This window comes from Phacochoerus africanus, chromosome 1, assembly GCF_016906955.1.
Source record: "Phacochoerus africanus isolate WHEZ1 chromosome 1, ROS_Pafr_v1, whole genome shotgun sequence".
Taxonomy (NCBI): domain Eukaryota; kingdom Metazoa; phylum Chordata; class Mammalia; order Artiodactyla; family Suidae; genus Phacochoerus; species Phacochoerus africanus.
The window spans coordinates 238099572-238116137 of record NC_062544.1 but is presented as its reverse complement, the minus strand read 5'-3'; the positions used below and the strand labels follow the sequence as shown (position 1 = coordinate 238116137).

Sequence of the window (16566 nt, the reverse complement as noted above, 5' to 3'; positions counted from 1 at the left end):
TCATCTATCAATCAGAAATAAAAACCGGAGTTCCCGTCATGGAGCAGTGGTTAACGAATCCGACTAGGAACCACGAGGTTTCGGGTTCAGTCCCTGCCCTTGCTCAGTGGGTTACAATGCCGGTTAACCATCCGGCGTTGCCGTGAGCTGTGGTGTAGGTTGCAGACGCGGCTCGGATCCCGCGTTGCTGTGGCTCTGGCGTAGGCCGGTGGCTACAGCTCCAATTCAACCCCTAGCCTGGGAACCTCCATATGCCCCGGGAGCGGCCCAAGAATAGCAACAACAACAACAACAAAAAAGACAAAGAGACAAAAAAAAAAGAAAGAAAGAAATAGAAACCACCTCAGAAGGCTTCTAAAAGAATTATAGTGTGTATAAAGTTCTTAGCACACTGTTTTTAGTACCTAAGTACTAAAAAACACATGCATCCTTAACTGCATATAAGAATGAACACAGATTTCAAAGGATATTGCCTGAACAGTTGATAACCTGAAATTTACTTCAACTTTGTTGTTTCAATTCAAAAATTCATTTGAAAATTATGATCTTTGACTCCAATTTATCTGTTATATTTTCGTTGTGGTGGTTGTTAAACGTTTCTCATGGTCATCTCCCAGGAATGACCCATGCATTTAATTATTATTTCATTGAGCTGTCACTAGATCTGTCTTTGGTGCCAAGCATTTTTTTCGTAACCCTATCCAATTCATTGCTTTGATATGCTACCAACCCAGAAGTAAGACATTCATCTTTACTGGGGTTATAAGTAATTTAAACATATAGGTTAAATATAATATAAAGACTTCAGAAGTTTCTCATGAGTCAACTTCAGCATTCTAATTTTGTGATTTTTCCTCCCATGTTCAGAGGTGTTTTATGCTTCATTCCTGATTTGTGGCCATATTCCAGAAAAGTAGGGTATTCAGAGTTCTTATGGTTCTACTTATAGAATTTTTCTTTATTAATTCATTAAAAAACAATAATCACATTGCATGTTAACATAACTATTTTAAATAACTATTTTCAAACAATTGAGAAGAACGGCATTATTTTACTTTTTGCAAATCTTTAATGTCTGGGTAAATAAATGATTTCCTCTATATGCTTCTGAATTTAATTTCTTGTAATACATGCCATGCAGCCTCTGGAAAACTCTACAGTACATAGTGGGAGAATAAGAGGAGAAGGAAACGTCTTAAAATTATGAAAAAGTTTGACCTCACAAACCCAAAAGTGTCTCAGGAAACCTAAAGGTCCGGTCCCCAGATCACACCTTAAGAATCAGGGCCTAAAGCAGATACGGCCATGACAAAATCTAGCCAACCCTTACAGTTTATGAATTATGTGAGGGCAGAAATACTTTTTTTGTTTTTTAAGGGCCACACCCACAGCATATGGAGGTTCCCAGGCTAGAGGTCTAATTGGAGCTACAGCTGCTGGCCTACACCACAGCCACAGCAACGCAGTATCCCAAACACACCTGCTACCTACACCACAGCTCCCGGTTACTCCGGATCCTTAACCCACTGATGGAGGCCAGGGATCAAACCCGCAATCTCATGGTTCCTAGTCGGATTCGTTTCCACTGTGCCATGATGGGAACTCCCAGAAATACTTGTTTTGTGTTTGACTTAAACCAGCTAGAATTGAATTTCCGCTACTTGCAACTAAAAGAGTTCTGAGCAACACACTAGGCAACCTTTTATAGTTCTTCCTTGTTCAAGAGAGAATTTAGGAAAACCTAGTGCAATTTCACAGAGGAAACTTGAGACTTTGTCTTGTTCTCTCTTTCTACTGCATTCTTCCTTCCTTGTACCTCTAACTCAGAATTCTTCCTAACATCTTGCCCCTCCCCCCAAAAAAACTGTATTAAGCCAAGATGTAATGCATCTTAAACTTGAGATATGATTATCCCTAAAGTTCTGTTAGGAAGCCCACAAATAACTCCAGATAAGCATTGTGCATTTTCCTGAAGTGTCAATTTTACTTGAAGGTTTTAGAGGAAGAAAAAAGTTTATTAAAACAAACACCAATCTACTGAAGACATACACACATGTTTGTGTATATATGTATATATATAATACATAAATTTTGAAAGGCAAAGAATATCTCTAGAATACACACACACACACACATAAATGGTAACATTGGTTGCTTATGAAAAGGAATTACAGATTTTTAACTACTTTAACCTGTGTCCCAGAGATCTCTGTTCCCTCTCCCTTGTGGATAAGGCCAAAAAACATTTGAAATGCACTGTCACAAGGGCACTCCTAAATAAATTTAGAATTGTTAAGACTGCCTATGCAACAATAGACAGCACAGTAAGAAATGAGAAAATGAAATGAAATAAATGATTTATCAAATGTTGGTGTATTAGACTCTAAGCTTATTAAAGAGCCCTTGTTCCCTCCTCCTCTGGTAGATCCACGGGACTTAGCAGAGAAACTGCGGTAACCTTAATAGATGAGTTCTTTAACAAAAACTTGTTGACTGGAAGGAGCTCTACTTTACGTCTTGCAACTCCAATTTTGTGTTTCTAAGTTGAAGTACCCCAAACTGAAGACAGTCATCTAACCCGTAAAGCAATTTCAGAAACGAAAATATGCTGAGAATAAAAACACAACGAAACAAGGCTTCAAATCCTTTGTTCGACTTTTTAATCACTTTCGGGAGAAGGGGGAGACTGGCAAAGTAAAGGTTATTAAGCGGGCCTGCTCAAAAAGACGAGACCCTTGGCAGCATTTAGGAGGAAAGAAGTGTCAATTAGCAAGCCCCGCCTTTCCTTCTTTGCAACCGCTTCTACCTGCCGGGAGGTGAGGGGTGAGAAAGAGGCCAAGTCGAGAATCAAAGAGAGGAAAGCAGGGTCGCGCACTGAGAAGCTCGAAATGAAACAGAAACATTGGTGGAATTAAGAAGAAGGCGTGGCAGGAGAGCGACAAGCCAACCGGGAAGATACGTGGGCCGATGAGACCCAGGCAAGGTGCTCGCGAAAGGAAAGGAAACATGAAAGGGTAGACAGTATGAAGAGCGGCCAAGGCTTTGGTGACAGCTTGGATTGGGTCCGCGACTCGCAGGGGCCCGGGAAACCCGGCAGCCTTCCATTGTGCGCGCCCTCCACTCCCTCCTCTCCCCTCCCCGCCCCCGCCGGAGCCCAAGCTCTCGCAGCTCGCGGCCGCAGCGCCCGTCGCCGTCTGTGCCTTCCATTTGCCCAAGGTAGAAGACAATATGCTTAGCGCCTCCGACCCTTTCTCACCGGATGAAGATCGCCGTCGCCCGGCCTTCCCCTTGTCCATCTTCTCCTCCTACTGCTGGAGTCGCAGTTGCAGTCGCTGTCACCTCAAGACCCCTCAGGCTGGGGGAGGGAGGGAGAGGGGAGACGGAGGGGAGAAAAAAAAAAAAAAAAAAAAAGCCAGGAAAGTGCGAATTGCGCTTGCGCAAAAGTCGTCGCCTGCCCTCAGACCGGAAATTAGCCTCCCCTCCCACCTCCATCCGGAAATCACTTCCTGGGAGTTGTTTTCTCTGCGGGTTACCCGCAAGTGTTTGTTTGGTGGCGCTTTTTTCACTGTCTCTCCCTCTGTGGGAAACTGAGGCTTTTTGCGAGGTTTTAGCCCGAGATCGTAAGGGGTTGTTGACTTTAAAGACTAGGTTGACTAGCAGTTAAAGCGGGGAAACTAAGAATTTCATCACTTCGCTGGATCCCGCGAGGGAACCACAGGAATAGCAGGATAAAGCATTACCCTTTTTGCAGTATTACTTTCCTCAGGACCTCGCCTATATACTTGTCTTCAAGGCGCTTCCTCAAACAAAAAGATTTTAACACCACAAAAATAAGTTGCGTAGCTGTTGATGTAGCAGTTGGAGTGGAAATTAAGTGAGGAGAAAATATCGCAGTTACAGAAAATATCTCTTTAAATTTAAAGCTCATCATTTTTAAAGTCCTGGAGGGGGCGGAGCTGGGCCTCAGTTTTTTAAAACAAAATGCTGAGATGCCTGAAAGTGGATGGCTGTAAATGAATTTGTTCAAATAACTTTCATTTGCAGTTGGTAAGGAAATAACCTGCCTTCAGTGAACTCAACGACTAGTACTTGTAGACTGTTTTTTTTTAATCCTTTCACAGGGCCCATCAGTTTAAAAAATTGACGTGTTTTATTAGCTATAATGTACACATTTGAATAATGTTTTTATGTTTAAGCTTTCATCACAATAAGTTTAACAAAATTAAGCAGAGCGTTCCAGTCAGAGGTAAAACGATACTGGGATGTTACAAGAGTTTTAATATCTGCTCCCCCTCCCCCATTTCTAGGCTGGTAAAGGGACCTGCGCAACTCACCACTAGAGCCCTGGCTCCTTCTTGAGCCATGCATCTGAATTACTGTGTGGCCTGTGCTGAGGTGGAGGTAAGACTCCAGGTGCTAATGCCTATTGGGCTGGGGGGAATGTTTTACTGGGCAGGAATGGCTGAAAAGCAGAAATACTTCCAGGCTTGCCGGGAAGGAAATTCGCTCTAATGATTTCATTTAGAGGCTCAAGTTTCTGTTTAACAAATAAAAACACTGCTTACTGAAAAAAATCTGAATTTTTAGTTTCCTCAAATCAACTTTTTTAATTGACTTATTTAACCCAATCATACTGACTTAGCCAGTATTTTAAAAAACAAATTAATTACAAAATGTGGAAATAGAGTTGAGAGACGGGGAGGTTGTAAGTTGGCCTGATCCATTTCCATCCAATCTGACAGCTTCCTTAAAAGTAAGTAGTTTTAAAGTTTAGCGGTAAGAAGTGAACCTATGAGAAATGAAATAAGAACTTAAATTACTCGGCTTTCAAATGTGTCATTTAAATTTGTCATTGAACAAAATACAGCATTTCTGCTGTATGGACTTAGTCCATTTTTTTTCTTTGAATTGGAACTGGTTTTGAATAACACATTTGATGATAAATAACCTTTAAGCTCAAGAATTTGTAATTTGTTTTTAAACGAATATTTTTATTGTTTTAGTTTTAAGAATCTCTGCTGCATATTTGATTGTATTGCAAACAGCTAAAAGACTAAAAAAAATTCAGTTTCTATTTTTGAGGGAGTCAGTCATTTAACAACCTTACTTTGCCTTTTAAGAAAGATGAATTATATGATTTTGTCTTTTATAGTGTTTTATGATGTTCAGGTGGAAGTTTCCTCATTTTAAAATAAAGAAAAAAAGTGATTTGCTTAGTATGTTTGGTTGCAGTTCAGGTCACGTCTTTTATGTACATTTACCTTGCACTGTGTATATAGAGCCTCTTAAGATTATTTGAGATTAGAAATTCATCAGCCCAGTACTTTATAAGAGGAGAGGATGGACTGGTTTGATCTTAATGAGCATGGTTCTTTATTGTGTTAAAAGTGTATATACAGAATTCCCATTGAGGCTTAGTAGGAACAAACCCAACCAATATCCATGAGGATGCGTGTTCAATCCCTGGCTTTGCTCAGTGGGTAAGGATCCACCATTGCTACAGGCTGGATCACAGATGTAGCTAGTAATCTAATGTTGCTGTGGCTGTGCTGACGACTGGCAGCTGTAGCTCTGATGCGACCCCTAGCCTGGGAACTTCCATATGCCGCAGGTGCAGCCCTAAAAAGACAAAAAATTTTTAATTGTGTATAAAGTGTTTAAATAAGATAAGTAATCTTTTGTTGTTTTTAGCAATGGGTGTGGTTTTTTTTAATAGTTTCAAGAAACGGTGGCAGTGTGAATTTGATCAATCCTTTATTTTACCCCTTAATTAACAATATATTTGAAGAGAGTTTAATGAAATGTAAAAAAGACCCCTTCCGTCATTGCTCAACAGTAAGGAACCTGACTAGTATCCATGAGGACTCGGGTTTGATCCCTGGCCTCATTCAGTGGGTTAAGGATCTGGCATTGCCATGAGCTCTGGTATAGTTGGAAGATAAGGCTTGGATCCCAGGTTGCTGTGGCTGTGTTGTAGGTGGCAGCTACAGCTCCAATTCCACCCCTAACCTGGGAATTTCCATATGCCACAGGTGCAGCCCTAAAATAAATAAACAAATAAAAATTTAAAAGACCCTTTCTCTTCACAAGTGAGTTAACTTTAAGTGTGAGTATAAATAGGTTTGGCCGGGCAATCGGTACTTCTTGACTTCCTAAACTCTTAGCAATTAAAATGAACAATCTGGAATTCCTTACCATGGGCTCCCAGAAAGCCTATATTTTGCAAAGATTTTTGGAGCATCGTGTCATGTTGCTATTAGGTTCATTTTCATTTGTAGTTGAATCTTATCTTTAAAACATTGACAATTCCTAGGTAAAGGCAGTTTTTCTTCTAGGTATAAATAAAGTAACACATGATTCATGAAAAAAATGAGTATAGGTTGTTTGGTTTCAAGAATGTCTTCCTTTTTAAGACAACGAGCAATTTTAACTGCCCTGCAATGTAATAGCCTATTCCCAGAAGTTATGAAAAACTGCAATAACTTGAGGTATCTAAGCAGCAGATGGGTAGGCTTTTGTCCAGGAGCTGTAGAACAAACTTTTAACCTAAGTTCCCGAAACTGTCATTTGGCTCTGGGGCTCAGCCCAAGGTATCCAGTACATACACTCCTAACTTGATTATTTTTTTAAGTTAAATATTTTTTACAGAAAAATTATAAGCCTAATACTTTTTTTTTCTGACTTCCTTGGCTGCATAGTCTTTGATTGGCTCCTTTTTTTTAATTGAAGTATAGTTGATTTACAATGTTGAGTTGGTTGTAGGTGTACGGCAAAGGGATTCAGTTACACATGCATAAAACTTTTTTTTTCAGATTCTTTGCCCTTATAGGTTACTACGAAATATTGAGTATAGTTCCCTGTGCTGTACAGTAGGTCCTTGTTGGTTATCTATTTTATTTTTTTAATTTTTTTGACCACCCCGTGGCATATGGAATTCCTGGGCCAGGAATCAGATCCCAGCTGCAGTTGCAGCCTAAGCCACAGCTGCAACAATGCCATATCCTTAACCCACTGTGCCAGGCCTGGGATCAAATCTTTTTTCCCAGCACTCCCAAGGAGCCATCAATCCCATTGTGCCACAGCAAGAACTCTGGTTATCTTTTTTGTATGTAATAGTGTGTATATGTTAATCCCAAAACATAATCCCTATTATATCCCTTCCCCCTACCACTAACTTCTTTAGTTGGTAAAATGTGATTTTTATTTTAGCATTTCTATGCCTTAATTTGGTTGATTTTAAAAGAAAAATTTTATTGTGTAACTATTTAGTAAAATTGAAGCTCTAGGTAGTTTGTTTTTGTTTTTGTTTTTTGTCTTTTTGCCATTTCTTGGGCCACTCTGGCGGCATATGGAGGTTCCCAGGCTAGGGATCAAATCGGAGCTGTAGCCACCAGCCTACGCCAGAGCCACAGCAACGCGGGATCCGAGCCGCGTCTGCGACCTACACCACAGCTCACGGCAACGCCGGATCGTTAACCCACTGAGCAAGGGCAGGGACGGAACCCGCAACCTCATGGTTCCTAGTCGGATTCGTTAACCACTGCGCCACGACGGGAACTCCTCTAGGTAGTTTTATCTTCTTTATCCTTTGTTTTTTGGTATCCACTTATCTCTGAGTGAAGTTCCTGTTGTGGCACAGCAGGTTAGGAACCCTGCTAGTATACATGAGGATTACATTCATCCTTGGCCTTACTCAGTGAGTTAAGGATCAGCATTGCTGCAAACTGCAGCTTAGGTCACAAATGCGTCTTGGCTGTGTACGTAGGCACCAAGTGTAGCTCCAATTCGACCCGTAGCTCAGGGACTTTCATGTGCTGCCAAGTACAGCCGTAAAATTAAAAATAAAATAAACATATGATCTGGGATTGGACAAAGTAAATTCAAAATCTAGCTATCAGAATTAAAAAGTTTCCCAGGAAGACATATCAAGTTAAATAAATTAATAAACTACTAAACTAAGGTCCTAGGGCTGCATACTTAGGAGATAGAACCATAAAGACATACAAAGCTTTGATTTTCATAAAAGTCCAGAGAGCGGTTGCTCTTGGAGGAAGGGATAGGGAGCTTGAAGGTACTTCCGGGATGACTGGCAAAGGATGTTTCTCTTTATATAACAGTTCACTAAACTAGTTTTCTAAGAAACTTTCCTAGGAGATTCTGTTGCATATTCAAATTTGGGAAAGCCAAGATTTGTGACATTTTTTTTTCTTTATATAACTGGTATCCTATTTTCTTTGCCCCAGGTGATTAAATTCATCTTCTTTACTCTTTCCTGGGAGAGGTAGACAGGGGGAAGAGATTTAGTTCGATCTTTTACATATATACAATTTCACAAGCTCTGTTATTTTCTACAACTTACTAAATGGAATTGTATACAGGCATAATTATTTTTCTAAAAAACCCTCATAATTGAATTTCTGTACTGGGAAAATAAAAATAGTGCTGCTTTTTACCAAAAGCAAAACTTTTTTTTTTTTTTTTTGCTTTTTATGGCTGCACTCACAGCAAACGGAGGTTCCCAGGCTAGGGGTCGAATCGGAGCTGCAGCTGCCAGCCTGTGCCATAGCAACACCAGATCTGAGCCTCATCTTCGACCTTCACCATAGCTCACGGCAACGCCGGATCCTTAACCCACCAAGTGAGGCCAGGGATCAAACCTGAAACCTCATGGTTCCTAGTCATATTCGTTTCTGCTGTGCCATGACAGGAACTCCCAAAACAGAAATTCTTAAATTATATTTTCCAGGGGGGGTTTGTTTTAGTTTGATTTTCTAAATGTATAAATAATTAAAAACGTTCATTGAAAAAAATCTTTAGTTGTTTTTTTATTTTCTGAGTAAGGTATCACTCATTTTGTGCTTCTTAATGTCATAAAATATAATATAGGACCTTTTTCTTAAATATACCAAAGGATTGTAATTTCTGTAATAGGGTGTTTATTGTGTAACCTGGGGTTAGACTCTAGCTTCTCAGGTTGTAAAATTATGTTTTCATATAAGCTTACTAACCATCTGCAAAGAATGTAAAATATTGTTAAGTATAACCACTTTATGATCCTAGAGAAGGAGTTTCTTAAAACCGAAATAAACTAATTAAAATTATTTGCATCTGTGAGTCTATTGCCCCATTTACCCTCTTTTTGTCAGATTCATAGAAAGTAGAAAGGTTTGCCAGGGCTGGGGCAAAGGGAAATGAAAAATTATAGCTTACTGGGTTCAGAGTTACACTTTCACAGTGAAAAATGTTCTAGGGATGGATGACATTAATGATTGCACAACATTGTGAGTGTACTCAGTGCCACTGAACTGAACATTAAAAATGATTGAAACTGTAAATTTTTTAGTATATTTTACCACAATTTTTAAAATAATTTAAAATTACATTTGCTATAGGCATGGCTTTAACAGTGATTGCACCACGGACCTAACTTGAAATTCTCATTAGTGATTATATACTATTTTCTTTTTTTTAAATTTCATTCAGCATAAAATGACTAGATTATTTGATATAGGAAACTAAGTGACTAACAAACACCCTCACAAAGTTTTTAGTGAATGAATAAAAAGTCAAATACTATGGGAGTTCCTGTCGTGGCTCAGCAGTTAACAGATCTGACTAGCATCCATGAGGACAAGGGTTCAATCCCTGGCCTTGTTCGGTGGCTTAAGGATCCAGCATTGCAGTAACCTGTGGTGTAGGTCGAAGATGCAGCTCTAATCTTGCGTTGCTGTGGCTGTGGCATAGGCCAGCAGCTACAGCTCAGATTTTACCCCTAGCCTGGGAACCTCCATATGTCTTGGGTGCAGCCCTTAAAAAAAAAAAAAAAAGTCAAATACTATGCATTTTTAAGATCACTGGTAAAAATGTATCTTTTCTCAGGCTGGTAGTGCTGCCTGAGTTATCCTGGGCATGTTATTTCATTTTTGAAAGGCTCACTTCTCTATAAAATAAATATATTAGCTAAGAATATCAATAGCATCCCTTGCAGTTCTGCCAATCTTATCCTTTAACTATGCTATCTCATTCCAACCCATTCTTTAGAAAGCTGAGCATGTAAAACAGTTGGCTTCTCTCCTTTATTTTAGTGGACTATCTTGATTGCAAAAGAAAAAACAAACATATAGATGAATAAGATATTCTCTAGGAATAATTTGTAAATCAACATTTGTAAACTTTAGGATTGTAGAAGTCTCTGTAATTTTTCAAAAGCTTTGTGTACATCTTTTCCCTTTGTATACAGCTGAAGGATGTTGCCTTTTACTTCCTTAGGCCCTTAGCAAAAATCATAAAATTTAAACAACAATATTTTAGTGCCTACTATTCACCAGGCACTATTCCAAGAACTAGAGAACAAGAAGGAAGAAAGGAAAAAGAAAGATGAAGCATTCTTAGATAGACAGGGAATAAGCAAGAATTAGAGGGGATTGCCCTTTCAGATAGAATGCTCAAAGTTTCTCTGATATCAGGTGGGCAGGAGTTCCCTGGTGGCTCAGTGGGTTAAGGATCTGGCATTGTCACTGCTGTAGATCTGGTTACTACTGTGGTGAGAGTTCAGTCTCTGGCCTGGGAACCTCTGCGTGCCACAGGTGCAGCAAAAAAAGTACAAAGGGAGAGAGATAATAAGTGGGCAGAAACTTGAAGGAAGTGAAGGCCTATAGATATCTAGAGGAGTAGTATACCAAGCTATAGGCATAGAAGGGGGATACCATTAAAAAGGAGCTTGCTTCACAAACTGAAGGCAAAGAGGTCAGGTGTGGCTAGAGTGAAGTAAGCAGCAAGAGAGTGGTGGGAAATAACACCTGAGAAAGAGCTGAGAGCCAGATAGTGTAGCTAAGTGTGTAAGCAAGTGAGAGAAATGAAGGGAAATGAGATTGGAACGCTAAGAGTCATGTGGGACTTTGTAGACCATGGTAAGAAAATTAGGCTTTTATTCTGAGTAAGAAGGGAAACAAGTGAGAACTTTGAACAGGGGTATAAGATCCAATTTAGATGTTTTGAAAAGATCATTCTATGAAGTTTCCTGGTGGCCTAGTGGGTTAAAGAACCGGCATTATCACTGCTATGGCTCAGATCACTGCTATGGTGCAGGTTGGATCCTTAGCTCAAGAACTTCCACATGCTGGGGATGCGGCCAAAAAAAAGAAAAAATCATTGTAGCTGCTATTTGGAAAACAGACTGCCAGGAGATAAGAATTTATGCAAAGAGATTACGGGAGTTCCCATCATAGCACTGGGGAAACGGATCTGACTAGGAACCATGAGGTTGCGGGTTCGATCCCTGGCATCAGTCAGTGGGTTAAGGATCTGGCATTGCAGTGAGCTGTGATGTAGGTCGCAGACTTTTCTCCGATCTGGCATTGCTGTGGCTCTGGCATAGGCCAGAGGTTACAGCTCCATTTGACCCCTAGCCTGGGAACCCCCCATATGCAGGTGCGGCCGTAAAAGACACACACACACAAAAAAAGAATTTATGCAAAGAGATTAGGTAGAAGGCTTAATAATGAAGGTCAGTGTTGATAGTGATTTGTACTAGGGCTAGGGCAATAGAAGTGGATGGGTGATAAGTGATTAGATAACAGATAAAATCAGATTTGCTTGATTGATCTAATGTGGAGTGTGAAAGAGAGAAAGGAAGTTTGTAGCAGGAGACACTAAAAGAATGGAGTTGTGATTTATGAGATAGAGCAGATTAAGGGGAACGCTTTGGATGTGTTAAGTTTGAGATGGCTATTTGAAAAGTAGACAGTTAGATAGGAATTCAGGGAGGAGTTACATGTTGTAATATATTAGCCAAGCAGAATGTACTACAATAAATTCTAAGGAATTGTCTACCTTGGGAATTCCCACTGTGGCTCGATGGTAGCGAAGCTGACTAATAACCATAAGGATTCGGGTTTGATACCTAGCCTTGCTCAGTGGGTTAAGAATCTGGCATTGCCATGAGTTGTGGTGTAAGTTGAAGACATGGCTCAGATCCTGCTTTTCTGTGGCTATGGCATAGGCCAACAGCTGTAGCTCCTATTCAGCCCCTAGCCTGGGAACTGCAGGCTAAAAAGCAAAAAAAGAAAAAGAAAACTGTCTACCTTTTCATGCTGAAGGATGCTCTCTGCTGCCTTGCTCCTATTCACCCCACCTACACCTGTCTTTATGCATGTGTGCCATTTTGCTTTCCCAATTTGCAAACTCCCATTCTTTCCCCTTTGGTTTTTGTTTTTGTCGTTTTGCCATTTCTTGGGCCGCTCCTGCAGCATATGGAGGTTCCCAGGCTAGGGGTCTAATCGGAACTGTAGCCACCAGCCTACGCCAGAGCCACAGCAACTCGGGATCCGAGCTGCGTCTGCAACCTACACCACAGCTCACGGCAACGCCAGATCCCCAACCCACTGAGCAAGGCCAGGAACCGAACCCGCAACCTCATGGTTCCTAGTCAGATTCCACTCCACCACGACAGGAACTCCTCTTTCCCCTTTGGAATTGTCTCTCAAGCAACTAGGTACACAAACCTTAACACAGGTGAAAAATATTATTTGAATGTCATATATTATGTGACAACCAGAAAATACTGGTTTTCTTTAACTCTCTGAAAGAAAAGTTAGTTAACACATTTCTTTAGTTTGTTGGTTTAGGTTTAGTTTGTTGAGTTTTAAATATTTGGTCTATTTCAGTACAGAAAAAGGCAGTTTTCAGTACAGCACCTGAATAAACCGAGTATTTTTAGACCTAAGAGATTACTACTTTTCTGTTCAAGCCTCCTCATCCATGCCAAATTATAAAATAGACCTTCCTTTTTGGAGAACAATTTGGCAATATCTGGTAAAATGGAAAATGCTGATATGACCTAGAAATCCTTCTAGGTATGTTACCTAGAGAAACTCTTGATATGTGCACAAAAATATAGCTATGAGAATATTTTTGCAGTTTTTTTTTAAATAATAGTGGAAAATTGGAACAATCTAAATGTTCTTCAATAGAAAAATGGTTGAACAAATTACAGCATATTCAAGCAATGGAACACTATAAACTAATAAAATGAATGACCTAGAACTGTTTATTAATGTGGATAAAAATTACAATGTTAAATGAATAAGGAAGGCAGGACAAGAGATATATGTTTATTTCACATTTCTCAAAAAGGAAGATCATCCTATCTAATTTCATAGAACCTTCAATGTGTGAGATACTGCATATAATGGTTTTTACCTACATTAGTTAATTCTCACAGTAGGCTTGTGAAATAAATGTTATCCTATTTTGCACTTAGTCATTGAAAAAGTATATAATATGTGCCAGACACTCTTCTGAGTACTTAAGATAATGTACTTAAAGTTCTCAAGAACTTTCATTCTAGTGAGGGGAGACAGATGATTTTAAATACACAACTGTTTATTGTTTACTGATTTTTAAATACACAATTGTGATGTAGGCTATGAAGAAAAATAGAGCAGCATAGTGGATAGAGAGTAATGAAGATTGCTGTTTTAGATAGCATTAACTAAGAAGTGGTAGAAACTGAAATTCATAGAGGTTAAGAAACCTGCTGAAAGTTGTTCAACTTAAAATTTGGACTAGAATTTAAACCTAAATCAATCTAATTCCAGAGGCTTCTTCTTTTAAAGGATAGGTACGTTATCTTTAAAGATAATATTATTTACACTCTGGGAAGAGATATTAATTACATAATAGCACCTGAAATCAGCAACAATATAAGGAAAAGAGTTTTTAAGAATGGAAAATAGAAGTCTGTATAGGTTGGATGCTTTGGACAACCAACACCTTCATAAAGTACTGGTTAGGCATAGGAATCAGAGAATAAGATTCAGAAAGTGAAAAAAAAGAAATCAAAGCAAGCAAGCACCATTTTGATTTTGCCTTAAGCCTTGATAATAGCTTGAGTGGCATTGAAAAGCATTTTGAGAGCTCCTTATTGGAAATTGGTTGCAGTTGCCAGTGTGAGTGTTAAGAAACGAAGGAGAGGGAGTTCCTGTTTTGGCATGGTGGAACCGAACCTGACTAATACTCATAAGGATTTGGGTTCTATCCCTGGCCTCAGCTCAGTAGGTTGGGGATCTCAGTAGTTTGCTGTGAGCTCTGGTATAGGTCACAGATGCAGCTTGGATCTGGTGTTGCTGTGGCTGTGGGGTAGGCCGACAGCTGTAGCTCTGATTCGACCCCTAGCCTGGGAACTTCCATATGCCATAACTGCGGCCCTAAAAGGGAAAAAAAAAAATGAAAAGAGAGGGAGAAAGAGAGAGAGAGAGAAAGAAAGGGAGAATGTTAATGTATTTGTTTCATGAATTTGAGTCAGACAGCCTTAGTACCTAATCATTTATGTAATAGTTGTTTGGCTTTAGCACAAGGCACTTAACTTTTTGAAGTCTTTTCTTTTCCCTTTGGTCTCTGTCCAGAATAACAGTCTGAGTTAACTTCTCAGCCACATTTTTAATTCTCAAAGATCAGAATAACCATATCTTTAAACAAAGACCAACCAAATGAGAAAAGCAGTCTATTCATTCTGAGCTTGCTATAGCAAGGGAATCAGCCATTATTCTGTGCATTTTGGCAGAGACTTAAAGGCAGGCAGAGGAGTGAGAAAGCTTTATAGTGGAAAAAAAGGAAATGCTGCTGGCAGTCCTGATTGAACGCTGTTAGCATGAGGAAGCTGTGTGCAGGCTAACTAGAAGGGAGGCATCCTGTGTGACTGGTTAGGTGTGCGTACTTGGGTTTCTCTGGTGGGCCCTAAGTTGGAAGCAAGGATAAAAATTAGGGAAGCTCTGAGTTACTGATCATGTCTTGGCCACTTGGAGCCAGCTGTAACAGAAGTTGTTGTTTAGCTTCTCAGATTGTCACTATAGTTAGTAGCCTGACTTCCTGGGCTGTTTATTATAGGTTAAGGAATTGGCTTCCTGGGCAAGTTGCTGCAGGTTGTGGGGTCAGTGTTCTAGTTTTATAAATGGTCTGTCTATTGTCCCTTAGTGTATTCAGTCTCTCACTATTTTGCATCATTCACAATTATTTGGGGTTAAAATCTCTAGCATAGGTTAAAATGTTAATGTCTTCATGAAGTGCTCAATTTAGCATGATTTCCCACAGGAAGAATTTAGCAAGATGAAACGTGTATTTTATTTTTTTCTGGCACTGACATACTATTGCCTTTTACTTTCAGTGGTTACCCGTGACTCAGGAATTGAGCTTCCAAAAATTTATTGAACAATCTGACTTAGTAGAGGAACTTAAATATGACTTTAATGAAAAATCTGAATTGAGACACACTGAGACACAGCGGCCTTTTGTGTTTAACTATTATAAAAATGTCCTGGAGAAGAATAGCAAGCGCTACCAGGCCCTTGGCCATTTGCTTGAACAATACATTTATGAACTTTTGGAGAAAGTGTGCAAATTACAAAAGGTATATATCCCACGAGAGGCTGATAAGGAAGCAAGAAGCTTCTTTTTCATGAGTGAGAGAGCATTAACAAATCATCATTCTGCTCTTCTTGTCCTTCTTCAAGACCATGGGGTCTTTAGAGCTGGTCAATGGAGTCAGCAGGCAATAATACACCATGGTCTCCAACATGGAAGTCAGATACCATGTATTCAAATGGCCTTGCAAGCACATTATGATGTAATTGTACTAAACCCCAATGACAATTTTGTGGACCTAACGACAGAAAAAGAGTGGGAAGTCCTTTTAACACAAAATGTTGAGTCCTCCTCCAGAAAAATGGTTCAGGCTGAGAGCTTTTTATCTCCCCAGCAGTCTCTCCAATGCATTCCAAAAAGATGCAGCAACACCCCTGAAGAACACGTGGCTTACATTTGGGATTCCTTCATTTCAAAGACTGAAGGCAAGGATGTTGCCTTCATTGTACATGGTTATGGAGGCTTGGTTTTTATGGACTTGCTTGTTCGTAGAAAGTGGGAAGTGATGAACAAAGTATATGCTGTTGCACTTATTGACTCTGAACATCATGTAGGACACCAGCTGGGGAGTGACATTCAGTTATTAGCATGGATAAAGCACCACTGCCGTGAATGGGTAACAAGCCCGAAGCCTTTGGATAAACCTGCAGCTACTGTTTTGAAAAAGGAGTTTCCTATGGTTTCTGCTGGTACAGAAAAACACAACTTAGCCCCTTCCTCTAGCCTTCAGTCAATTTTTAAATACTTTAGAAAAGCTTTGAAAGCCAAAGAAGCTATTAATTTCTCTCAAGTGCCAATAGTCACTAGAAGCTCCACAAAAAGAAAGCAAAGTACTTAAGTTACTTTTTTGTTATCTAAGTTTTTTTTTGTCCCACTGAAACTTTGCTAATGTGGTGCTAGAAGAAAAAAACACTTCCGGCTCATATGCAGTATTATGTTCTGGCTTGAAAATATGATGTTACCTTTTTAAAAAAGTGAAAATGGTCTCTTTTGTAGCCTACTGATGAATCAGTGAGTACCGTCATGAATATTTTACAGTACTAGTCAAATCCAATTACTCAAATTAGAGAATCTTTTCTTTTGAAAAAATGTCTTATGGTTTAGAGTGACACCAAAACTATAGTTGATAGAAATTAAATATTAAGT

General features: G+C 39.5%; 2 protein-coding genes across 7 annotated transcripts in view; one reads left to right on the top strand and one right to left on the bottom strand.

The window, feature by feature from the left end:
* SENP7 (SUMO specific peptidase 7) overlaps positions 1-3458 on the bottom strand; it is a 157450-nt gene extending 153992 nt beyond the window's left edge. For all 5 annotated transcript variants that reach the window (XR_007136604.1, XM_047793366.1, XM_047793375.1 and 2 more), the window contains exon 1: positions 3257-3458. Coding sequence is in view for 4 of the 5 variants with exons in the window: in XM_047793366.1 (XP_047649322.1) it covers positions 3257-3296 (40 nt within the window). In the remaining variant the exon portion in view is untranslated. The remainder of the gene's footprint in view (positions 1-3256) is intronic.
* Positions 3459-3485: 27 nt separating this feature from the next.
* Positions 3486-16566, top strand: LOC125134296 (putative protein FAM172B). Of its 2 annotated transcripts, none has more exons than XM_047793412.1 (3): positions 3486-3874; positions 4308-4401; positions 15164-16566. In XM_047793412.1, exons 2-3 carry the CDS (start codon positions 4363-4365, stop codon positions 16256-16258), a joined length of 1134 nt encoding a protein of 377 aa, XP_047649368.1. In that variant the 5' UTR covers positions 3486-3874; positions 4308-4362; the 3' UTR covers positions 16259-16566. The 2 variants fall into 2 exon arrangements, with proteins under 2 accessions (XP_047649368.1, XP_047649359.1); XM_047793403.1 differs by having other exon boundaries at positions 3486-4047.